The sequence below is a fragment of the Trichogramma pretiosum genome, unplaced genomic scaffold, assembly GCF_000599845.2.
Source record: "Trichogramma pretiosum strain Unisexual culture from Peru unplaced genomic scaffold, Tpre_2.0 scaffold73, whole genome shotgun sequence".
In the NCBI taxonomy this organism is placed as follows: Eukaryota; Metazoa; Arthropoda; class Insecta; order Hymenoptera; family Trichogrammatidae; genus Trichogramma; species Trichogramma pretiosum.
The window spans coordinates 352,820-377,351 of NW_019641624.1; the positions used below are offsets into that span (position 1 = coordinate 352,820).

At 41.2% G+C, this 24,532-nt stretch overlaps 4 protein-coding genes across 5 annotated transcripts; 2 read left to right on the forward strand and 2 right to left on the reverse strand.

The window, feature by feature from the left end:
* Positions 1–5,076: 5,076 nt before the first annotated feature.
* LOC106655596 (serine/threonine-protein kinase PAK mbt-like) lies at positions 5,077–10,023 on the reverse strand. Of its 2 annotated transcripts, none has more exons than XM_014376070.2 (5): positions 9,934–10,023; positions 7,822–9,047; positions 7,192–7,724; positions 6,959–7,112; positions 5,077–6,880 (listed from the first exon to the last, which is right to left on the reverse strand). In XM_014376070.2, the coding sequence occupies exons 2-5, from the start codon at positions 8,998–9,000 to the stop codon at positions 6,716–6,718; spliced, it is 2,031 nt and encodes a 676-aa protein (XP_014231556.2). In that variant the 5' UTR covers positions 9,001–9,047; positions 9,934–10,023; the 3' UTR covers positions 5,077–6,715. The 2 variants fall into 2 exon arrangements, with proteins under 2 accessions (XP_014231556.2, XP_014231557.2); XM_014376071.2 differs by lacking the exon at positions 9,934–10,023 and adding an exon at positions 9,166–9,597.
* On the forward strand, positions 9,712–13,762 carry LOC106655597 (transmembrane protein 120 homolog). The gene is made up of 6 exons (XM_014376072.2): positions 9,712–10,677; positions 11,643–11,761; positions 11,847–12,005; positions 12,095–12,187; positions 12,260–12,477; positions 12,563–13,762. Exons 1-6 carry the CDS (start codon positions 10,609–10,611, stop codon positions 12,985–12,987), a joined length of 1,083 nt encoding a protein of 360 aa, XP_014231558.1. The 5' UTR covers positions 9,712–10,608; the 3' UTR covers positions 12,988–13,762.
* A 1,908-nt stretch (positions 13,763–15,670) lies between these two features.
* On the forward strand, positions 15,671–17,059 carry LOC106655544 (translocator protein). The gene is made up of 3 exons (XM_014375974.2): positions 15,671–15,871; positions 16,395–16,607; positions 16,709–17,059. Exons 1-3 carry the CDS (start codon positions 15,761–15,763, stop codon positions 16,904–16,906), a joined length of 522 nt encoding a protein of 173 aa, XP_014231460.1. The 5' UTR covers positions 15,671–15,760; the 3' UTR covers positions 16,907–17,059.
* Positions 17,060–17,168: 109 nt separating this feature from the next.
* LOC106655522 (serine/threonine-protein kinase ULK2) lies at positions 17,169–21,131 on the reverse strand. Its single transcript, XM_014375946.2, has 11 exons — positions 20,811–21,131; positions 20,567–20,713; positions 20,357–20,449; positions 20,148–20,268; positions 19,886–20,062; positions 19,562–19,796; positions 19,169–19,486; positions 18,050–19,074; positions 17,858–17,985; positions 17,646–17,781; positions 17,169–17,563 (listed from the first exon to the last, which is right to left on the reverse strand). Exons 2-11 carry the CDS (start codon positions 20,654–20,656, stop codon positions 17,490–17,492), a joined length of 2,397 nt encoding a protein of 798 aa, XP_014231432.1. The 5' UTR covers positions 20,657–20,713; positions 20,811–21,131; the 3' UTR covers positions 17,169–17,489.
* Positions 21,132–24,532: the final 3,401 nt, after the last annotated feature.

Genomic DNA, 24,532 nt, shown 5'->3' on the forward strand with positions numbered 1-24,532 from the left:
CCATACAGCCCCGAGGTAGATTGATACAGATAGTAAGAATTTAATTTAACATAAAGATAATAATAGCAAGTTTTAGCAGATGAATACAAGATACAACAACAACAATTAAATATATATACAACAAGACAACAGATTTATATACAACAATTAAATTAGGACTAACAACAATATGTACATATTTACAAACAGAAGCATGAGTGCGCAGTGACCCGCACCGCTCCAGAGAGATGATATGGATGCGATTTTGAAATAGTACCCTGTGAACGTTGTACAGACAAACACACACTTGTATCGACGTTTGACGAAATTTGAGATATAATTTAGAAGTTTGTTATTTATCAAATTATTTTACAAAAGTTGGAGCGAAAACTCGCTTTCAAGCCTGATCACGCGAAGCTTCCTCATTGAGAAGCAATCAAATGTAGCTTGCACAACTAAAGGACAATCCATTCACATCCATTTAAATTTGAATTTAAATCGGTGCTCGTTTTACGTTTTTGTGGAGCAGTTATTTCTGCAGACGGGCAAGTCTGCTTCAAGGTGAGTATTTTTCCACTTTCACTACTGCTGCTGGCGCTGCGATCCTTTGGTGGAAATGGAGTAGTAGCTTTCTTCGTATTCACCTCCACAAGAATCCGCTCCTCTTCCGTACAGTATGGCCAGTTAAAGTTGACCTCACTCCATCAATCTCTCTAAAGATTAAATTTTCGATTTGGGCGACCAGAAACAACGCCAGGGAGTTATGCCAATGGCGAGGAAATAGATTGATCTCTCCCTCGATCGTATCTCCTTCAATGGTCTGAGAGGCTTCTTTTAATCATGCTCTGAAATAAAATAAAAATATTATATTAAAAAATGATAAAAATATTATTTTCATTTTGAAACTCTGTAGGGAAGTTCCGAATGAATTTTTCTAATACAAGTTTGGATTTGATATTCTTACCTCTAAAAGATGTTCAACTTGGTCTAAAACTGATAATTTTAAAACTTGCAGTTTACGATAACAATGTGAATGTTCCTTTTATTTGATACAGCGGGAATCACAATCGGAGGCAGCTCTACTTGTAAATGAAGAAGATACGATCGAGGAAGAAATCAATGTATCTTCTCGCCAATGGTACAACCCCCGGCTCGTCACATAAGAAGGATAGAGAAAGAGGGGGCATTATGCCCGGCAAAATGACGGCTTCATCCCGAATGGATCGTGAATTGCTTCTGACCGTCCAAATCGAAAATTTGACCTTGAGAGAGATTTATGGAGTGAGGTCGACTCTGACTGGCTAGACTATACGAAAGAGGAAAAGATTCTCGTGGACATGAATGACAAAGAAAGCTACCACGCCGTCTCCACCAAAGAATCGCAGCTCGCCAGCAGCAGTAGTGAAAGTGGAAAAATACCCAACTCGAAGCAGATTTGCCCATCTGCAGAAATAACAACATTTTTTAGCATCGCTCTCTATAATCTCACAACTCGCTCGGCCCGCACATGGCCCACAGCTCTCGATTGCTCAGCCAGCTCAGCACATTCTCGCTGCACAAAATCGGCAGTCGACAGTCCGTCAGCGTCTGGAAGCACTCGAGTCCCCAGTCGCGAAAGAATCGCCTGGTGACGAACTCGCAGAGGCGCGCTAGGCAGGCCTGCTTGTGTCGCCGTGACAACCGCCGGAATCCCGGTGAACTGGCCAACTCCAGGTACTCGGCGTGGCTGATGCGTCGTCTGCGCGCCGCGTCCGGTCGCAGCTGCACCAGATCGTACAGCGACAGTCGTCGTCGTTGTTGACGGATGGTCAATCGTATCGCTATGCTCTTGAACAAGACGTCCTCGTGCCAGTTTTCATCGAGATCCGCCGTCTGGTACAGCTCGTAGGTGGAAAATAAATCCATGACGATCAGAGCGTCGGCTCGGCTCAGCTCGTATCCTCCTGTCCTCAGAGCCTCGATTACCTCCATGATCTTGCTGGCCAGTCTGAGCCGGAAATTCTCCTCGCGTCGAGCTCTACGGTTCTGCTCGAAGTAGCTCGCCGGAGGAAACTCGAATCTCGCCAAATTCGCACCCCTCCTCAGCAGCGACTCGACGACCCGCGGCAGCAGACTCGCCACGGCGTACTGCAGCGGGGTCCTGTTCTCCCCGTCCCTCGGATCCAGTCGCAGCCTCATCCGATGACTCTGGCCTGCGCACGCCTCGAAGTAGGCCTCGATCAGGTCGTCGTCCAGTCTCCTCTTGCAGATCAGATGCAGCGGGCGGAGTCCGACGCCGTTGGCCGCCTGCAGCATCCACGTCCTCTTCATCAGCTCCCTGCTCGTCCAGTCGTGTCCGTTCTTCAGGGCCACGTGCAACGGCCTGTCGCCCGTCTTGCTGTCGCGCGAGTCGCACTGCAGCAGCTGCATCCGACCGGGTTCGGCTTGACACACACGGAAGAACATGCGGGCCAGGTCGTCGCCGGCGTCGTTGTTGCTGCTGGCCCGAGCGATGAAGTGCAGCGCCGACAGGCCCTGGTCGTTCACGGCGTTGGGATCGGCGCCCCGGCCCAGCAGTAATTCGGCCAGCTCCAGGTTGCCCGCTATGAGCGCCAGCAGCAGCGGCGTATTGCCCCAGATGTCCCTCGCGTCCACCTGCACCGAGCGCTCGCTGTAGCCTATCGTCGACTCGCTCAACTCGATCAGTATGCGCGCTCGATCGCGGCCCCTGCGGTGCTCCTTGATCTTGCACACGTGGTGCAGCAGTGTGCGGCCGTCCTTCTGGCTGCGCGAGTTCGGATTGGCGCCCAGCTCCAGCAGCGACCGGCAGATCTCCACGTGGCGCCTCATCAGGGCGTAGTGCAGCGGCGTCCTGTCCTGCCAGTCCCTCCGGTCGATCTCCACCGTCGTCCTGCTGCCGATAATGAGTAGTCGCGCGAGATCCCGGGCCACGTTGCGATTGGGCTCCTGGCAGATCAGGTGCAGCGGCGTCGTGCCCTGGAAATTGGCCAGGTTCGTATCGGCCCCCCTGGCCAGCAGCGCCAGGAACATGTCCAGGTTATAGCCGTACTGCAGCGTGTACATCAGGGCCGTGTTGCCGTTCACCTCCCGCCGATCGATCCTCGGCTCGGTCAGCTCGTAGATCTTGTTCATCATCCTCACGGACTGCTCGCCCTGGCTCGGCTCCCGCCTGGCCAGTATGTGCAGCCCGACCTCGTAGTCGCCGCGGTAATTCGGCGCGTTCGGATTGCCACCCCGCTTGATCAGCCACTCCACGCAGCGCTCCTGTCCCGTCATCAGGGCGTAATTGAGCGGCGTCCAGCCGAACCAGTCCCTGGGATCGACGCCCCAGGCCAGCTCCATCCAGTGCCTGTCCACGATGCCGTAGTAGAGCTCGACCAGCTCGACGGGATCCTCGTTCTGCATCTGGCAGGCCAGATGCATGGCCTGCTGCTGGTCGTGGTTGCGCACCAACGGATGGGCCTTGGCCTGCCTCAGCAGATACCTGAGCGATCGCGCGTCGTTGCTGCGCGCCGCGAGATGCAGCGCGGCGTTGCCGTCCTTGTCCCTGGCCTCGACCCAGACGTCCGACGCGCGTCCCAGTCTGCCCACGCACTTGAAGAAGAACTTGAGCAGGTGATCGGCGTGATACCTCCTGTCCCTGCGGCAGCAGCTGTGCAGCGGTGTCTCCCCCCGGTAATTCTTCATGGTCGGGTCGGCGCCCCGCCTCATCAACAGGGTGGCCGTCTCCCTGCAGTTGTGCAGCAGTGCCATGTGCAGCGGCGGCTCGATGCCCTCCAGCGTGTAGCCGTCCTCGGGGTCTCTCGCCACGTAATTGGGATCGCGGCCCAGGTCCAGGAAGGCGCGCACCACCTCGACGCAATTGAAGCGGCAGGCGACGTGAAAGTGCGTCAGGCCCTGCTCGTTGGCGTACGTAGCCGCGTAATCGTCGTAGATCGCGAACAGTCCGGCGACGAGGTAGTCGGCGTTCTTGGCCGCGGCGTGGTGCAGCGGCGTGGAGCGTTGATGCAGCACCCGCCGCCTGTGGCGCCTGCGGGCATCCGGGTCGTCCCTGTAGCCGCACCGGCCGACGAACTTGATCAGCCGCTTGGCCACGAAATTGTACTTGCCCTGGCACTTGAGGTTCATCGAGTCCACCATGAGCTGCTCCAGCTGCTCGCGACGGAATAGGGAGCGCAGATCGGGCAGTCGTTCCTTCCAGTTGTGGATGATCTCGTAGAGGCGACGCACGGCTCGGCTGCGGTCCTTCTCGTCCGCCCAGTCGACGCCGTCTCGTAGTCTCTTCAATTTTTCCAATTTCAACTCGTGGCGTTCCATCGGGGCGACGTCGACGGTGGACATGATTGCTTGCACACACATACACACACACACGCGCGCGCGCAATAGTTATTATAATTTTTAATATTTAAAATATTTTTAATTTCTTTTTATTCACGAGAATCATTTTTCACTGCGTACGCCACGAGGTCGTAGCGTTTACTGGTTACTGTACGAGAAATTAAACACATGGTCGAGAAAATTAAAGGAGTAGTCGAGCTGTGTTAGATGACTATTAGAAATCAGGAATGCAGCTACACTTAAAACACATGGTCAATAGCAGCTCGAGCACATGGATCCATACCTATTCCGTCGCTTGACTCGAATTTTCTAATCTTTAAATACCCGATTCCGACTGTACATACGTATACGTGTCGTTCGATGCGATCGAAAGAGAAAGGAATCCTTAATTTTAGGAATTTTTCGAGTCGTTAATATTGTACCTACTTTCTCTCATCACGACTTGGGCCTATGTACACTTTTTCATATGCAGTGGCTTGAAGTAGTAGATCAATTTGAAATTTTTAGTCTCAAATATCTCATGTTTCAAAGATTTAAATCACCCGCTCGATGATATTATAATGATAATGCGAACTTTGAAGTACAAAACTGCAACCGAAAGAACGGAGAAATGAACGAAGCTCGATTAGGGAGGCTCGACTTTTCGATCGACCAATCGCATCAAAGCCCATACTACTAAAAGAAAAAAGAAGTACGTCACTGCGTTACAACTGCTCTATATAGGTTTTCAAACACAAAAAATGAATACAAATTCGAAAATTATATGCATCAAACAATTTATTAGATTCATTGACACTTACATAACATGATTTTTCTTTCTCTTTCACTCGTTCAAAGTGAAGCAAAATTATATACAGCTTTCAACGTTAAACTATAATGATTAATATTTTACTTCTTTTCTGCGCTTATTGATAAATCAATTAAATACAGTAATAATGTTTTACCGAATAAAGGTAATAATTACTACCATCACGAGTATCACGAGTTTACGTAAGTATTTAATTGTCTTACGCATATTCTGCGTAAAAAAACTCTTCGTCAACTCCAAATAATTAATCCATTAACTCGTTCTGTTTTTACAATAAATAACGAAACAGAATGTGAAGTATGACAAAAATTATACAAATTTAAATTTGTAAGATACGAAAATATACAGCAAATCACTTTTAACAACGTACTAATAAAATGCTTCATTTTTAAAAATATCGTCTTAAATAAATCTAAGATGTAAACTTGTTTAAAATTAAGTTTAGTATTGCCTAAGTATGAAACAATAATTGTTAAGTTCTATACATTTTTTTAGTCTTCGTAACGCGCTCTAAATAAATCTTCATATTTTTATTTACATGACATCTTGTTTTTAATACGTTGCAGTATCACTTCAAGTTGCGGTCAATACAGTGTTTAAATGCTCTAGAGACGAATGTGAAATCAAGGCAAGATTACAGTCAAGCAAATAACTCGATTTCTTGTACAGAAAATTAAAGTTTCATTTGCGACTTGAAAGAACTAACGATTCACACGCGATAATATGATTGTATAAAGAATACAATATTGTAACTTTTAAGTAGTACAAAATATACTTGTGAAACAGTACAAAAATCTATCTCGTTTATCATAATGAATTTGTCAACTAAAATATCACATGCTCATTTTCATTGCGGAATGTAAAATTCTGTGGTCAATCGGTTTTATTTCTTCTGAGAAATATTTGTAAAAAAAAATAATACAGATTCTTTAAATTCAGTAAAGAGTGAAGTTGAAGATTCCTTTTCGTGATCTGAGAACTTCAGGTGCAATATAAATCGTTTAAAAAATAAATGCTAAGTACTGATTAACGATCACGGAAGTCGAAGCTCATTTAGATACTCGACGAGTAGATTATGAAACGCATCAAAACTGTAAAAGCTCAATGACAGTGATAAAATACAATTTTATAAATGTGGATTATCCCCAAAACGAGTAGATAATCGTAGCTTAACATCTTGAAAATTTCACTAATCAAGTTCCTATTCACGGAGTTTGAAATTCCATGAATTTCAGTAAGCTTCATTTTACAACGTCAATACCATAAAATGGAAACGACGCAATTTGTACAATTCCCAATTAACGAGGTAATTTTTTAAAGGCACTTATTATAAGTTTCATCGGCTCCTTGTAGTATTTAAATATTAAATAAACTTATGAAATCAGTTTTGTAATACTACTAGATCGCATAATTGAATAACAATTAGATAATTTTCTATCGCTAAAATTACTAGTAATCGTGACACATATACTTGGTCAAGTAACTTGATTATCCACTTTTTTGCTAATTCCGGTTACTCTCTTTCAATGCGAAAGAAATCAATTCCTTTACTTCTTACATTTTCCACACCTGAATAAAAGCTCTGAAATTTCAATTTCTGGCAGGTATTTTAAACTCTTGAATAAGAGGAATGAGAATACTGGGGCTCTGAGCCTGCATCAAAAACGGATCTTCCAATAATTGCGCAGCAGTAGCTCGATGCGCTGGATCTCGAACCAACATTTTCTCCAAGAATCTCAGTAGCCTTGGGCTTACCTGTAGTAAATTTTAATTTTAAAATATCGAATATTATTGTTATTTAAGATCTTTCAAATCAAACTCTATTTTCGTTACCTTATTTGCATTTTTCAACTTTGGTGGTGGCATATCTCTAATTCGACGCATGGCTTGTAGCGGGGGTTCATTGAAAAATGGTGGTTCACCATCGACCATTTCAATTATCATTATACCTAAGGACCAAATATCAACTTCGGGACCATATGGTAATCTACGGAAAAATTCGCATAATTTGAATAAATATTCACATCTAGTATAATACTATGCTTAATATTGTGACAATATAATACCTTGAAATAACTTCAGGACTCATCCAGTAAGGTGTACCAACTAGAGATTTTCGTTTGGGCAGTTCTTGAGAGACTTGAGCACAGAATCCAAAGTCTGACAACTTGACTCGACCATCCGAAGTTAACAGGATGGAATCGGATTTAATATCTCGATGAATGACACCCTGAGAGTGCAGGTACTGTAAAGGTCTAAGGCACTGAAGGCAAACCGTCGCTATTTGACTCTCGTCCATTCGTGAATTTGTTACTATGTCAGTCAGGGCGCCTCCTTCGAGATATTCCATGACGACCCAGAGTTCATCGTTGACCAGAAAACTATCGTACATTTCAACGATGTTCGGATGATGATAATCTCGCATGATTACGACTTCATTGAAAAGAAGCTCGCGTCGCTGCTGTTTACGTAGGTCCATCTTCTTAACAGCAACTTGACGATTAGTTGCTTTGTCAGTGGCTATGCAGACGGTGCCTGTACTACCTTCACCAATTTTTTCAAAATTTTCGAGGTTTTCTCGTGGGTCACCACTACTTACCTAAAATGAAAAAAAATCCAATAATTAATTCGATTTTTTAAGAAAACAATTCAAATGCAAGGTATACATCTCTCAATAAATAGCTTGTTTTACATACCACCATCTGTAGTGCAGCTCTAAATTGCTCATGAGACAGTCGTTGATCTGAATTCTGTTTAGCAGCATTGTTGGCAGCTGCTGCAGCACCGTGAACCAAATTGCCAGAAGACATAGCTCCTTTCATATTCTGATTTTGGTCTGTTGAAGAACTAACTCCAGGAATTGTTCCAGGCATTGCTACTTGAGCAGCAGCCTTTGAAAGATTATGCATTGACTGTGAAGATTCAATAGGTTTATTCTGCAAGTGCGAATGGTAATTTGGATTTTCTTGAACCCCATAACTTTGAGCATGTTTAGTAATATTGTGCGAGCTTAATTGGCTCAATGGACGTTGTGATGCAATTGAACCAACAGGTGAAACCTTAGGAGGATGCATCATCATATTTTGTGATACTGGAACTTGATTGATCTGTGGTGGTTTCATATTACCATTGTAGTGATTAGGAATTACAGGAGGCACTGTTGGAGTTACTCTATGGAAATCATCTTGCATCTGTGGAACGTTTGCACTTGATGGACTCTGCACATTTGGTATGGGGCTTAAATTCTGGAAATTCATTGACAAATTCTGTGCACTAGGTCCCATGTGAGGCAAGCTTGGTGAAGACTGCATATTAGGATTCATGTTTTGTAAATTTGGAATCATATTATGGCCTAAATTAGGTAATGCAGAACCAGAACTAGTAGAACTAGGCCTCATTTTGTCGTTATACCCATGAGCTTTGTTGTTATTGGGATACACTTGCATTGACACAGGATTCACGGACATTTCTTGACCTTCTGGCACGGATGGAGGCAAGTTAGCATTATTTCTGTAATCTTTCCTCAACCTTGGAGGACTCGACGATCTGAGCGAATTGGACCTGGCGACGCTACTGACTTTGGGCAAGTGATTCTCTGGACGCTCCTCCATGGCCGACTTGACCAATCTGACGTCATTGTGACCTCGTACAATGGTTTTGAGATCCAATATCTCTGTAGGGGTAATTTCACTAGGATCCACCAGTGGTAATGGTCTATTGGTAGATTTAAGGATCTGATTGTTTCCAACGATGGATGCCCACTGCAGAGGTAGTCCCACAAATTTTCCCTCTCGCTTGTCGAATCCCGTGTGCACTCTGTGCTCGAAGTTGGTCGGCGTGGATATCTGAGGCTTCTTTTTCTTTTTGGCAAACATGTTGACAACCGTATACTTTCACGACACTGTCAATGTACAAACTGATTCTGAAAATAGAAAAATTGATAATTGTGGTGAGCTTCAAAACGTTCACGAATGAGAATATGCCTATATGATCATAAAACAAAACGTCGAATCAACAATGCAACAGTCACTCGTGCAGACCTTTTGGGACTTTAAGCAGTATACAAGTGTATCGCTATGGAGAACTGCATACACAAGTGGTGCAGCAGCAGCAGCAGCAGCAGCAGCAGAGACAACAGCACACGCTACGCGGCGGCGGCGTCTTATATCGTATTGTCACATGTGCCGAGGGACTTGTCGAAATTCATTCTCTCTCTGTCACTATACTCGCTTGGCGGCGGCGGCGGCTATATGCGAGGCCTTGATCGGGGCGTACTACATACTTGGCATATGCGTAGCGTGTATAATACCACTTTACATGCGCGCACACACACACATCAACACGCGGATCCAGTCTCTTCTCTTCTCTTTTTTTTTTATCATTCACATACTTGTGTATTCCAAAGTCAAGCTCTCGCTATACCACCTCATACAGGTACCACGCATCGTGCACGCTTTTATACACACAGCGCAGCGCCGCGTCCTCGTATGTACGTATCGTCACATCGATTCTACACATTGGAGTATACCTATATATATACATACTCGACTCCGGACAAATGTGCGAGTCTCTCTCTCTCTCTCTGTCTCGTTTAAATAATCGAACTCTTGGCTGTTACATCGTCGAGACGGCGCATCAACGTGGCAGCAGCAGCAGCAGTTGTTGAAAATACAACGTCGTCACTGCACGCGGTCTAAGCATCCTATTTGTAACAAGATATCGATCGCGATTCGCATATACATCTCACCGAGAGTAGCTCTTTTCGCATTGTAAACGAACGAATTATATTGTATACATATCATACGTACCGGAATTCAATGGAAAAGAATCGATAGACGACACGACAGGAGCCCCCGGAGTTTGCATTAATAAAAAAACGACATCGTCGTCGTCGGACGTGCGCGGCGCACTCCCCGTTCTACTATACACATATATATTTAGGGCAGCAGCAGCAGCAGTCGTCGTGAGCTGTGTGTAAGCTAATATATACGCAGTGCATGGAAATCAGCTGAGTTTGGAGCAGCAGCAACGCGCGTCGCTGACAACGGACACTACATACAACACTCGAGCCTCTGTATTATAGGCGCGCAGCGCAGCGATCATCGCAGCAGCAGCAAAGATCTAAAAATCATCGGCTCTTTCTTGAAGACATCGAAAAGTGAATCGTCATAATTTTTCCGCGCACTCGGCGAAGAGGACTTTTTCTATAGTGCTGCGTGGGTGTGTGTTGTCGCAGCACTAACTGACACTGCTCTCTGCGTGGCTGACTGACGCGCGCGCGCGCGGGTTATAATCGAGTTTTTAGTGTTCAGTTCACAGTGCGTTTCCGAGCCCGCAGCACGTGAAAGTGTTTGTTTCTCTCGATTTTCTCATTCCATATAAACCGCACCTCGCCAAGGAGCATCCCGATACAAACGTCGAATCGCTTGGATCGTCCGTTGAATAAAGTACACACGCGAGAAAAAAAGACACCGTGCACCATCATGGATACCGACTTGGAGTCCTGTCTCAAAGATTGGAACGAGCTCAACGACGAGTTCAAGGATCTCGAGGTGAGTTATCCTCTCTCTCTCTTGCGTGTGACATTCTTCTCTGCGTCGTGTGCAGCAGCTCGTTAGAACAAAACAAAAAAAAGAAAAACTATGTAATACATCTTTAACGACGATGATCCGCGAAGAGATTATACTTTATATCGAGAGTCCATACGCTCTTTTTTTTAGGTTACGTGTGTCGTAATTGCGTGTGCATGAAATTTCCAATTTTATATCATTCGAATGTACAAGTATTGTACATATGACGACGACGATGATGGCTCGCGCGTTTTGTGTATCTTGACATTGAATCTCGCTCTCTAACGAACAACATGCAATACTTTGGGTGACTCTTTTTTTTCGTCGCGCAATTGCCCGATGAATAAGTAATGAGCATCGGAGTCGTAAAGTTTGAAAAAATAATTGCGACTTCTTGGCTGTTCTCTCGTTCTTGTTTCTCGGAGAAACGATATAAAATAATAATGCTTCCATCTCACGCGACGCGATCCATTATTTTCCTCGCGAAAATGTGAGACTCGATGAAAAACCACTATAATATCTATACGCGTTGGCGCCTTTGTATTTTTTGAAAAAGAAAAAAAACATTCCACAATTACGTATGCGTTTTTTTATCCAACGTGACACGCGAACGCTTATTTTGACTTTCTCGCCCATACATCGTGACTGTTAAAAAATACAACCAAGCGCGCTCATTGATAATGCTCGGCTGAATTTTTTACACGGATACTTGCGATCTCTCATTTATTATGCGCTGTTAAAAAAAAAAGTTTTCCTCGTCAAGGTCTTTGTCATCGTCGTCGTCGCGGCGTTGTTGCGCTTAATTTTTCCTTTGTCGCGGGCAATTACGACGTTTACCCCGCGAATGACCTAATGCGAGATATTTTAATTAAAAATATTGGCCATTATCGTGCGATCACAATGATTCATCATGATTCGTCAAAATGTCAATTCTGGTGTTTTTACAGGCCAAAAATAAAAAGTACCTGAGCAAACTTGACGAAGTTAGCGAACTGCAGAAAGAATGTCTGAAAGGAATTTCGCATCAAAAGTACAGGATGGCAGCTATCAAAAAATCATTGAAAAAGTAAGATTCTGACCTGTTTCATTAAAATTGTATGAAATAATATTTTATTTGAAATTTGCTCATGAAAACTTATTAATTATTGTAGACTGCAAGCCAGCAACGAGATAGAAGATTTGGACAAAGATATGCAACGACGAGAACATCAAATAGGAGAAATGGAACAAACGCTGCCTAAAGGAAATGGAACGTATTTGTCCATTATATTGGGTAGTGTAAACGTATCTATATTAAACAAAGAAGACAAGTAAGTTTTGCAACAGTTTTATTTAAAAATAAGTATACTACATTTCAAAATGTTTGCGTGCATGTATTAATTATCATTTTATTTGTTAGATTTAGGTACAAAGACGAATATGAAAAATTCAAATTGGTGTTGTCTGTGATTGGATTTGTCTTGTCAGTGATAAATTTACTTACAAATTACAGGTGTGTGCCATCATTTGTCACAACCCCTTTTATAGGCACTGAAAATTCAATAACTTGTTTATCTATTTCTAGAACATTGGAGCTGAGCTTCATGTTTTTATTAGTATGGTACTACTGTACATTAACGATACGAGAAAGTATATTAAAAGTTAATGGTTCAAGAATAAAAGGATGGTGGAGATTTCATCATTTCTTATCCTGTGCCGTCGCAGGTTTACTTTTAGTTTGGCCAAATACTGGTGCATGGTATGATTTTAGGGGACAATTCATGTGGTTTAATGTTTATATAAGTAAGTATTCTCATTTCCATTGCAATTATATAATTTTTATATATTAATTTAACTAAATTTAACTAATTCAAATTTTCTTTTGAAGGTTTTGTACAATATTTACAATTTCGCTACCAAAGCGGGGTGCTATATCGTTTGAAAGCATTGGGAGAACGTCACAACATGGATATAACTATTGAAGGATTTCATTCCTGGATGTGGAGGGGTTTATCATTTTTGCTACCCTTCCTTTTCATTGGCTATTTTTTCCAACTCTATAATGCTTATTCACTCTACAAACTCACATGGCATTCAGAAGCCACTTGGCATGTACCAGTGCTCGCTGCAATGTTCTTAATATTGTTTTTGGGTAATGTTATAACAACTGTACTGGTCATTCCACAAAAGTATAGTTCTAAAGTAGACTGGAGTAATTCAGGCTTAAACTTAAGACATGGGCCTAGAAAAAATGATGATAAAACTCTTGACAAAGCAAAAGAAAGCAATACTAAAGAAGTAAAACACGAATAAAAAATCTATGTTGTGTAAATATCAAATATTAACTGGTGCTTCAATCTTTACAATTCATCAATATATTTTTCAATGTAGAGTAATTGTTTAGATTTATTTTAGAAATTATTAACAATTTAATGTAAAAAATTTAACTGGTAAAATAGTAATCTCTTATTGATTAAGAGATAGGTAGAAAAATATTTAGTTATTATAATAATTTAGATAATTAGTAATTTTTACCTAGGTGAAAGACCAAGTTAAGAATTCTAAAATCATAAAATTGTAAGGAATGAAGTGCCAACAAATAAGTGAGCATGCCTCTGAAAACCCCATATGACATAAATTTTCAGTAAGTAGGTATTAAGGTTTTCACTTTCTGCTTGATTTTCAAAGGAATTATTAAAATTCGTTATTATTTTTGTGAGGAAACAAAACAAAATTTGTACATACATCACAATCAAATTTAATAAATTTATAGAGACTTGCAAATCACAAAAATATATTTTTGAAAAATCGTTTGTAAACTCTACTAAAATAGCCTAAAAAATAGTGTGTTGAAATTATTATTACAAGTTCATAATAGTTCCTTTGTAAAACAAATGTAATACTATACTAGAACTTAATCAAATTATAGGAATTTCAAATCATTTAGATTGTACTGACGTTAGCTCATATTATTTTGAAGAAAATGTTTGTTCTATGCCCATCTAGTCTGAATTCTAGTTTTATAATTACATACATACAGGGTGGGGAATAAATATGGAAACCCCTGGAAATTTCGCAGAATAAGTTGGGAAAAAAAATCAAAAACCTCATATCCGACGTATTTTTTCACGGGGAATCCAATGGTGACCTTGAATTTGACCTTGAACATGACCTTCAAGCTCCAGCGACCCAAAAATCGATTTTTCAAATGTAACCCCCATTTTTTATTGCAGATTTGAAAAGAGCACAAAATTTCACGTCAAAATGTATGTTTTGTTTTTTTTTTCAAGGTCATTTTAAGGGCGTTACAGACGCAAATAAAACCCCAATTTAACCTAAAATTAAGTTCAAGTAAGGGCTTTTTTTCTAATTGTACTGCCTCCAAAATGACCTTAAAAAAAATAATAAAATACATATTTTCACGTAAAATTTTCCACTCTTTTCAATGGTGACCTTCAATTTGACCTTGAACATAACCTATACTCTACGGTGAACCAAAAATCGATTATTCGCACGGTGACCCCCATTTTTTATAACAGATTTGAAAAGAGCACAAAATTTCACGTTAAAATGTATGTTTTGTTTTTTTTTTTAAGGTCATTTTGGAGGCAGTACAATTAGAAAAAAAGCCCTTACTTGAACTTAATTTTAGGTTAAATTGGGGTTTTATTTGCGTCTGTAACGCCCTTAAAATGACCTTGAAAAAAAAAACAAAACATACATTTTGACGTGAAATTTTGTGCTCTTTTCAAATCTGCAATAAAAAATGGGGGTTACATTTGAAAAATCGATTTTTGGGTCACTGGAGCTTGAAGGTCATGTTCAAGGTCAAATTCAAGGTCACCATTGGATTCCCCGTGAAAAAATACGTCGGATATAAGGTTTTTGATTTTTTTTCCCAACTTATTCTGCGAAATTTCCAGGGGTTTCCATATTTATTCCCCACCCTGTATAATGTTTTCACGCACAAGATTCGTAGGGAGAATCGTTGCCATGAATTGCTTGGACGAGAAAGCAATTAGCATTTGACTGTAAAAATGCTTAGGTAACATTTGAGTTGTACTGTTAATGTGTAAATATAACGGAAGCATGGTGGCATAGAGTGAAACGACTTTTTTTTGTTAAAAGGAATTTTAAAATGGTTGAAAATGTAAATATCTTTCTGTTTTTTTTTTTTTTTTAATGTGGTATTGTGCCCTTGTCTTATTATTTACATTATTATTTATTAGATTAAGCATGTAATTATGTTTTCACAAATTATAATTAGCTCATTAAAACTCAATAAGAATGAATGATGAAGCATTTTTGTGTATTTAAAAAAGAAGGACGATTTTAAAATACATCTCTCATTATAGACTTGTTAACAAGAGTATAAAAAACTAACTACGACTTTCGTACGAATGCGAGCGGATCTTTTATGTAATTTAGGGTTTATCAGAATTGCATCCGAACATCTCCAAGTTATTGTTCATGAAGAGCACATATATGCATTTGTTACTTTTAGATGAGATTAGTATTTAATCGCTGTTGATGTCAATGGCCTATGTATACATCACAAAAAGATAAAAAAATGCTCTTATTTATATTTTTAAGATTACATCATGTACGATAACTTGATTTCTAATTAGATGGGTTGTAAAATTGTTGATCAAAAAGAACAAATAAATGTACAAAATGAATTGTAAAAAAAGAAGCAATCTTATTTACTCCGAAATCATCTTTCCGAAATTTCAGCCACGAATGTCACTCTAATTGGCAATCGTCTAAAGAGGAGCGAATTAGTAAACGAACGAAATTTACAGAACTAATTTTGACAATCGCGTTTTCACGTAATCGTTTCACATGCACTCGAACGAGTGCCTTGGATATTTCTAAAATCGTTATACACTTATATATCGTATACTGTATATAATCGTTCAGCGCCGACACAGACTGTACACAGTCGCGTTGTGCGAGTACCCGCAACAGCGATGTGCCATAGCGCGGCGGCGTCCGCCAGTGTAGCGCGAGATACGTCCGAGCGAAGAACGGCACGCGAATATTCGCATATAAGAAATACATACACGGCACATAACATAACGCAATAATGACGGGAAGCGTAACGTGGCCGGTTATCGCGGCTACCGTGCATCCCAACATCGGCGGCTGGTTGGGAAATTTCCTCATCACCAGGAGGAATCTCAAGCCCTGGTACCAGGTACACAACTCCTATACAAGTAAACTTTATTATTTCGTCGCCTAGTATCGACGCTCGCGATTATTAGCGGTGTCTGCTGCGCGGTGCATACACTTTTTTTTTCTTCGCTCTTCGCGCAGTTAAGCTCTTTCTTTCTTGGCGTACACCTGTTAATAGTGCACCACCGTCGTCGAAGGTCGATGAACCGAATTCCGTTTAACGCTTCATTGCGCTCGTCGAAATATTGTGATTATTATTTTTTTTTCAATACTTTGAAGTGCGTCGTGCACAGTGACAAATTAAAACAATCGATACTTCAATTCCTATCTGTAATTAAATAGTGACTTGCAATTACTCCTTTGACGCGATACGATGCTGAACGTATGATAAATACGATCGTTTCTTATCGTGTTTTTAATTTTTTTATGACAACATTTAGCTCTGTCAGTTTTAAATACACCTAATTTTTTTAATCAACTGAAGTACTCGTAATTTAAATGATTTCCTTACCAAATATCTGAAAAATTACATCATGTTTTGATAGTCACTTAAAAAGCCAAGTTGGACACCACCCAACTGGGCTTTTGGCCCAGCATGGACAACTGTATATTGTTCAATGGGATACGCTTCTCACTTGGTCTTGCGTGACAGTGGGAGCTGGGAAAATGCTGCACTGCCATTGTCAGTGTACGGTGCAAATTTGGCTCTGAACTGGGCGTGGACTCCAATTTTCTTTGGAGCACATAAAATCAAATGGGTTAGTATGCAGCGCTAATTCATGTTTAAGCTTGAAAGCTTATTGAGCATTTAGGGATTTTTTAAATGCAAAATTTTAAAATTAATATAAATGATTTGTAGGCTCTGTATGAAATCATTGCTCTTTGGGGAACAACCGCTGCAATGGGTGTACTATTTTACAGAGTAAATACAACAGCTGGATTATTAATCCTCCCTTATTTAGCCTGGAATACACTTGCAGTAGCCCTCAATTACGCTGTTTGGAGAGACAACGAAAAGGATAATTCCGTTCCTGCGGTTGAGGATAAAAAACAATAGGTTACTAAAGTACTAGGTTTCTTACAAAAAGGTATACTTAGATTAATGTTATTGTTAAGCATCATTACGTTATATATTCTATGAAAATTGCTTAGTCGTGTGCACTATTTGTACAACAACTTATTTTAATAAAAAGAATTTTGCACGTTAAAACAGTGAGAGATATTTTTCTTATACGCGCATTTATTGTTCAAATACAAATCAAATAATAAATAAAAATTCTGAAATCAATTACATTCAATAAACAATTCATTGTATAACAATTTTTCCACAGGCTTATGTATTACGTATACATATCTATATATACTTATTATAAGTATAAATAAAAAGATCACTGATATCCGGTCGCAATTAAACAATCATTGTAAAGAAAATAAAAACTATTCAAGTTACACTTCATCTTATATATGCTTACAATAATTATGCATTTAGTTTAGTCGTTGACTTTCTTCTTCTTCTTCTTCTTCTTCTATTTCTTTATAATTCGTTAAAAAGACTTTTATAGAATCATCGCTGGATACAAGCTGCGCGGGATAATTGTAATCGATAGACGTGCACTGACGAACGGTCCGCCCTTCGTGCGTTACGTCGTATCCGTTGCGTAAATGTAGCCGTTCTGCTGCAGAACGTACAGGCGTTTCTCGACGGCGTCTTTATCTGTCAAAAAAATTAAATAAAATTTTCGTGAAAAAAAGAAAACGAGAGCTGCGCGGCGTAACTGATCGATCATTGCACTTACATTTGCACAACAGTGCTTTGTCTTCGCTGTGATTGACGTGCTGAGATAAGGAGTGCAGCAGGATCTGCGCGGTATGGTATCTCTGGAAACATTCGGCTGGATTTCCAAATAGCTCGTCGAGAGCCGCTGACTGACACTGTCGCGAGTGAGATAGATTATTGAAATGAGAACCCATTGAGTCGCGATACTTTTGACGGGGTAAAAAAGCTTACCATTTGTATAGCATGATTGTAGAGAATTTTGTCAGCCGTCGCTCCAGATTGGCGAAGAAGTCCGGATGTATTCAAAGATTTGCACTCGTTCAAGCATTCCTTGAATTTTTCATTCATCGTGTTTATCACTGGAAACGAAAAAAAAATTACTAGCATAGTGCAAATTCATTGAGAAACCTCATCGAGGCCTACCTTCTTTGACGCTAGTGGTTGGCTGAAGCCTACCAGCCTTCAACGACTGAGTCGCCAGGGTCAATCCCGAGCTCAGCCACTGCAGCGCCCTGACCAGCAGTATCACCTGTTCGGCTTTTCTCCGGGTGGTGGCGCTGTTCACCTGGGGCTCGTTGCCCGACAGTATCTCCTCGGAGACGACCTTGGGCTTGTTGCCCGCCACCTCGCAGACGCAGTCGCAGAGGGCCACGACGAAGTTCAGCTTGGCCAGGATCTCGTTGTGCTCGCGCTCGAGCAGCGTCTCCTCGGGCAGCTCCGGGTGCAGGAACGGTATCGCGTCGTGGTCGTAGATGTTGCTCGCGCGAGCAATGGGCAGACCGGTGGCGTTGGCGAGATCGGGGAACAGCTGCTGCAGACCGCCCGCGGCCTCCGAGATCTCGGGCAGGGTGACGGCCCGCGTGCCGAACGGTATGACGGGCGACTGTCTCAGGGTGGTGGTGTTGTTGTTGTCCTGGGCGTTCTTGGCGCTGGGCGAGCCGAGTACGGCGGCGAGGGGCCCGGTGAGGAGTGGCGACGAGCCCCCGTGACCACCACCGCTGCTGGAACGGCGCAACGGCGACGAGCACGACGAGCCGTGATGCAGTCCGGGCTTCGCCACGGGACTGACCTGCCAGGTGGCCGGGGGCGGCGGCGTCTCGCTCAGCCGGCGACCGCCCGGTGGCGTGCCGATGGCGAATTGCACGCTGGGCGGACTCAGCGAGCCGACGTCCGCCACGTTCACCACGTCCTTGTTTCGTTTCATGCTGATGGGCTGGGAGCGCGGCACCGAGGCACCGTCGGGACCGCAGGCCGCCGCCGCAGCCGCCGATGCACCGGGAGTTGTTGTAGTAGTAGTCGTCGTCGCGGCCGACGATGGTTTGTTCGTTGCTATGTTTCGGGGCTGCGAGTGCTGCTGCTGCGACGGTACGGGAATCGGTTCGGTGATCGGCAAATAACTCGGTCGAGGAGGACTGGCCGCCGCTTCGCGATTGTTCGCCTTTGTGTATCTGTCGGGTAAATATACATGCAGATGTTAGCGCTTGCGCGTAAAAGTTTCGAAATTCAGTTTTTTTGTCGGAAAAACGGAATGAGAAAATTTACCTGACTTGCTGAGGATTCGTATTGTTGTCCAGATCACTGCTGAGATCACTGGACACCAGTACAAAATCATCGTCCGGACTGGAGCAAGGACTGTTGATGTCCTGGCCGCATCTGATGCCACCAGATATTCTCTCGTGGGCGATCATTGCGCGCGGCGTCACGGGCAATTCTACAGGTACCGGACTGACGCTCGACTGATGCGGACCTTGTAGAAAAGGGTGATTGAAAAATTCATCGAAGGGCATACGATCACGAGCGTTGCGCCTCAGCAAACTCATCAAGAGGTTGGAGAGCTCGGGTGACGTTCCCGGTGGAATTCTTAATTTAAAATAAATCAATGTGAATTTATCATCATCACAAGTATAGCCATTCCAGAAAAATTCGAATACTGACTTGGGACCCAAATTCGCATTCTTTTCATAGAACATTTTCAGGGCCTGAGGTGTGTGCGCTTGGAATGGAGCTTTGCCTGTGAGGCATTGGAAAACAATGGTCCCCAAGGACCAAAGATCTGCTTTCGCATCATATTGAAGAGACATGATGACTTCTGGAGCCATGTACATTGGTGAACCGCATAAAGTGGCAGCCATAACACCATCTTGGAGAAATCTAGCAAAACCAAAATCAGCTGAAAATTGAAATACATTTTTTTTTATTTCGTCAACAATGATTATGAGATAAAGTGAAAAACAAACAAGTTAATGATGCTGTAATTACCAATTTTAAGAGTGATTTGATTTGGTTGAGGACACATTTTACCACAGTTGTGGCTTAGAAGTATATTTTGTGGTTTTAAATCTCTGTGAACGACACCTTTGGCATGCAGAGCTTTCATTGCACCAGCCAACTGTTTTAAAAAAATTTGAATCGTAGCTTCAGAAAGAGTCCCTTTTGCTGTAATGTAAAGAAAACAAGTTTAACATATGATACACATTTTTATATAAATTTGTAAACTATTCAACTCTTTCATTTAACGTACCACCTAAATAATCAGCTAAATCTCCACCATTGCAATATTCCATGACTAGGAAGACATTGTGACTAGATTCCTTACAGTCCAAAAGTGCAACGACATTTTCGTGATGTAATTCAGTCAATTCCTAAGCAACAACAATGGATGACGCAATTAAGTACATCGTTTCACTAGTATAATTCATAGAACAATAAACAATCTAAAAGAGTCGTTACCTTTAGAATCTTTATCTCTTTTCCCAGTAAATTCTGTGACTTTGCCAAGCTTTTTTTAGTGATACTCTTGATAGCTACCACAGAACTAGGTTTCTAAAAAAAAAAGTCGAAAGACAATGGTTCGAGATGAGTTTGTTGTCATTCCCAAAAAAAAACAAAAGATATATACGGGACAAAATGAAACAAGAGAGCCAACGCGCGTGTACGTACCTTACGGCATCTGCCTTTGAAGACAACGGCAAAGGCACCATGACCGATGAGGTCTTTGCTGTTGTACTCGTAATCGCCCACAACCTCCATCGCGTTAACTTTGGGATTTTATCTCGTCGATGGTTAATACGTCATTACATGATCGTCCTGCGAAAGATGAATAATAATGTTAGAGTGATGACCGGTGGCACAAAACAACACATCTTCCTCTTGTATCCCACTCATACATAACGAGCATACGTACGATCGATACCGAGATGGACGTCGTCTAGTGTGCTGCTGCAGCAACGACGACATCCAGAGCTGCTGCTGCCACTGCTGCTGCCCACGCGTTCAATGGGTTCCGCGGACGAGACACGATTTATCTCGTGAATCCACGTCTTCTGTGCATTACACGCACCTCGAGGAAGGTCACCCAAATTGTGTTATACTTGGTAAACAAAATCGCGAACTGCGAGCGATCGCTGTGTATTATTGTTATGATCTGGGTAAGTAATTCTGCAGCCAAAGTGTTGGTGTATACGCGTACTACAAAGCAACTGCGATTCTGGTCTGCAAGAAGACTGAGTGGGCTGAAAGTTGAGATGACAGCTGCGCGCGCACGACTTTACGCATACTACTATACTGTACACTTATAGATATTGAAGAGCCTGTGTATGTATGCTGCAGTGCTGCAGGCTGCTGGTCTGCTACTGACTACTTGCCATTCCACTGTGCGAGTCGATCAAAAAGGGGCTCGTAATTTAATTAACTCAAATCATTTATTCGTGAGTAGAACACGAGGAATTTCTCTTTTTATCGGGACATTTGCATTTTTTTTTCACTCGACTGTAACCTAATTATAATCAACTTTTTAACGAATCAATTTCAATGCGCGCGGGCGCACAACAGCGCGGTTTATTATGACAGTCCGCGAGCACGATCAGCTGCTGGGTAAAGTGACCGCACTCGGTGACAATTAAAGAGACGCCAATCCAAACTTTATGATTAGCACTTTTTAGTTACAGAATTAGTTCGATCTCGCATGTTTTGAAAAAAAGTTTTGCACTCGCGTCCAATTGTTTTTCATGCTCGAAACACTTTTTCGAACAATAAACCTTTGAGCTTTATGACTTGATCTTGGAGACCTATTTTGTATCCCATGAATTTTGAACTAAAATGAACGCATTTATGAATGTTATGGGAAATTATGTGAACATTTTTTCCCAGTATTATGATTCAAAAGACATATTTTCCACATTATGACATGACATATGGCCGATTCTCAGTGAAGTCGAATGTCCAGAAAAATTAATTTTTTTGCATACATGAAAAACTTGTTGTTTCCGATGTCAGAAATGTCGCAAAAATATCTTAGAAAAATTGGGTTTATCAAAAACTCGAAAAATCGGGTTCTCGCACAGCCCTAATCTAAGTAGTGATTTTAATAGAGTAGCAAAAATTAATTTTTGGTTAGCATTTAAAAATAACAGTGGGAGCGACAATTCCTTAATGAAGAAGCTCTTTGCCGATGTATTGGCAGCGATTTTTTAATTGAAGTATTAATGATTTTTTTCGGACGATATGGAGCCTTGAAAAAGATGAAAAAAAATTTTTCTCTTTTTTTTTCTCATTTCTCTAATCGAGTACTTGCTGAAAACAGTACTTTCAAATGATGTATGTAAGATTTTGATAGACAAAGTCTTCTCAAGGTAGAGAATCAAACAAACAGACTCAAAGTAAATTCTACGCGTGTTAGGGATGAAATGACGTTAAAAATACATTGTCAGATATAGTTGACTGAGCAAATAAAAAATTAATGAATGTCGCAAACACTTTAATTTTTTTTTTGTACATAAACACTTGTATCTCAGTGAAACTTGGTGAATGTATGCATATATTAAAATTTGAACGAAACATTGCGCCGATCCTTCTAGAGTTTCCAATCAGCAATTATTCGTCGAACACATGCTCGCGCGGCTTGAGCCGATGGTGACTGAGAAAACATAATCTAGTAGAAACTGTTTTATTTGGGTTTGACATCAAGATAAAGCAGTAGTGCTCAAACCATCAAAATTTGATCGAGACATTGCGCCGATCCTTCTAGAGTTTCCAATCAGCAATTATTCGTCGAACACATGCTCGCGCGGCTTGAGCCGATGGCGACTGGGAAAACATAATCTCGAAGAAACTGTTTTATTCGGGTATGACATCGTGAAGAGCCACATGTGCACAATTCAATGGTGAATGTAACAAAAAAGAATCCATCGAAACACGCACGTCCATGTGTCGACTGGGGACACATAATTCATTAAAAATTTTTCGAATTTCGTAAAGGCCCATAAGTATGAGATGACTATTTTCTTTTATCGGATTCTACTTGTTAACGGAAGCCGCGACCTAGCCTCAGAGTTTAAAATATTGATTGTAAGAAAATTCTATCAAATTTTTTACTCGCCTTAAGAGTAATAAAATCGTTAGTACACGAGGTACTGATATCGAAAAATCTTGGCGCAGCATTACGAGTTTTGCAAAAATTTGTCTCGAAAGTTTTACTTGACGATTCATCGCTTCCTTCAAAAATCTGTCAGTCAAACAATCATTTTGTGAATAAGATACACCATATATTGATAATTAGAAAATTGCTTGATAAAGGAGGTGTTAAGATTCACATTCGTTGATGTAAGATTGATATAAGAAAAATCTTTGCTGTTAATTTATTCCATTCGTTTAGTTTAAGCAGCTCTAATGGATGATCATAGCAGGTTTAGCAGACATTAATTATCAAATATATCTATCGTATACAATTAATATATAATACGATTTTCGGAATTGATCAAATAAATAACATTATCGTATGGCAAAACCATGGTTTAAAGATCATCAGTGTCTTTATTGTCGTTAGTGTCGAATTAAGAAGTAGGCTGATCTCCCTATAGCGTGAGGCAGCGAATTTTAGAATAAATATCACAATTTTTCATTTAATATATGTACAAGGATATATTTACTCGATGTTGTCCATCGGGAGTTTGATTTTGGAAGTACTTTGTTTCAGAAAGTCCAAAAATCCCTCAAAGGGATCGTTGCCAATTAAAAATGTTTTATTGTTTCAAATATTGTAAAGATAATGTGTAAATTCTGGTTCCTTAATTGTAAACAATATGATTATAACCGATTTTGATATCGCCCCTTGAAACACTGATCGTGTTTATAGTAAAAACAAATTAGTTTAAATATTGTCTTTCTCGATGAAACAAGCCATAAATGGATAAAAGTGAGAAGAAATTCGAGGAAGTTGACTCCCAGGATGTTTCAGACAACAAAAATCACGTTTGTGGTATTTGTCAAGAGTCTTTTATACTAGAATCGAGCATGATAACACACCGAGACACATATCACAATGAACAGAAAAATTACGCATGCGACAAGTGCGAAAAGACATTCGAGTTCCGAAGTCATTTGAGTAGGCACCAAATATCAGAACACAGAGTCCACAAAGATTTTGAATGCGACAGCTGCGAGATAAGATTTAAGAAAAAATCGAGTTTGACTACGCACCAGAAATTGGTACACAAAGATCGTGAAGATTTCACATGCAAAAAGTGCGAGAGGAAATTTGAAAATAAATCAAGTTTACTCAAGCACAACAAAATATTCCACGAAGTTTTCAAAGATTATTTATGTGAAAAGTGTGCGAAAAGATTTGGAAGTAAACAGAATCTGCTCGTACACATAAAAACAACCCACGAAGGTCGTAAAGTTTTCACCTGTGATGAGCGAAAGAAGAAATTTGGAATAAAATCCGATTTGATCAGGTACGAAAATACACTCCGCGAGAATCGCAAAGATTACGTATGCGACGAGTGCGAGAAGAAATTTCGACGAAAATGGGATTTGCTCATCCATCAAAAAACAGTCCATGAAGGTCGCAAAGATTTCGCGTGTAACAATTGCGAAAAGAAATTTGGAGATAAATCGAATTTGTTA

What these genes read in the sequence shown, in the direction of transcription:
- LOC106655544 (XM_014375974.2), top strand. Translation starts at nt 15,761, where the DNA reads ATGACGGGAAGCGTAACGTGGCCGGTTATCGCGGCTACCGTGCATCCC. An exon ending in ATCTCAAGCCCTGGTACCAG is followed by an intron (nt 15,872 to 16,394) that starts GTACACAACTCC and finishes ATGTTTTGATAG; the next exon opens with TCACTTAAAAAGCCAAGTTG. An exon ending in GAGCACATAAAATCAAATGG is followed by an intron (nt 16,608 to 16,708) that starts GTTAGTATGCAG and finishes AATGATTTGTAG; the next exon opens with GCTCTGTATGAAATCATTGC.
- LOC106655522 (XM_014375946.2), bottom strand. Translation starts at nt 20,656, where the DNA reads ATGGAGGTTGTGGGCGATTACGAGTACAACAGCAAAGACCTCATCGGT. An exon ending in ACAATCATGCTATACAAATG is followed by an intron (nt 17,782 to 17,857) that starts GTAAGCTTTTTT and finishes CACTCGCGACAG; the next exon opens with TGTCAGTCAGCGGCTCTCGA. An exon ending in CAAAGCACTGTTGTGCAAAT is followed by an intron (nt 17,564 to 17,645) that starts GTAAGTGCAATG and finishes TTTTTTTGACAG; the next exon opens with ATAAAGACGCCGTCGAGAAA.
- LOC106655596 (XM_014376070.2), bottom strand. Translation starts at nt 9,000, where the DNA reads ATGTTTGCCAAAAAGAAAAAGAAGCCTCAGATATCCACGCCGACCAAC. An exon ending in GAGCTGCACTACAGATGGTG is followed by an intron (nt 7,725 to 7,821) that starts GTATGTAAAACA and finishes TTTTCATTTTAG; the next exon opens with GTAAGTAGTGGTGACCCACG. An exon ending in AGTTGAAAAATGCAAATAAG is followed by an intron (nt 6,881 to 6,958) that starts GTAACGAAAATA and finishes AATTTACTACAG; the next exon opens with GTAAGCCCAAGGCTACTGAG.
- LOC106655597 (XM_014376072.2), top strand. Translation starts at nt 10,609, where the DNA reads ATGGATACCGACTTGGAGTCCTGTCTCAAAGATTGGAACGAGCTCAAC. An exon ending in ATATTAAACAAAGAAGACAA is followed by an intron (nt 12,006 to 12,094) that starts GTAAGTTTTGCA and finishes TTTATTTGTTAG; the next exon opens with ATTTAGGTACAAAGACGAAT. An exon ending in AATTTACTTACAAATTACAG is followed by an intron (nt 12,188 to 12,259) that starts GTGTGTGCCATC and finishes ATCTATTTCTAG; the next exon opens with AACATTGGAGCTGAGCTTCA.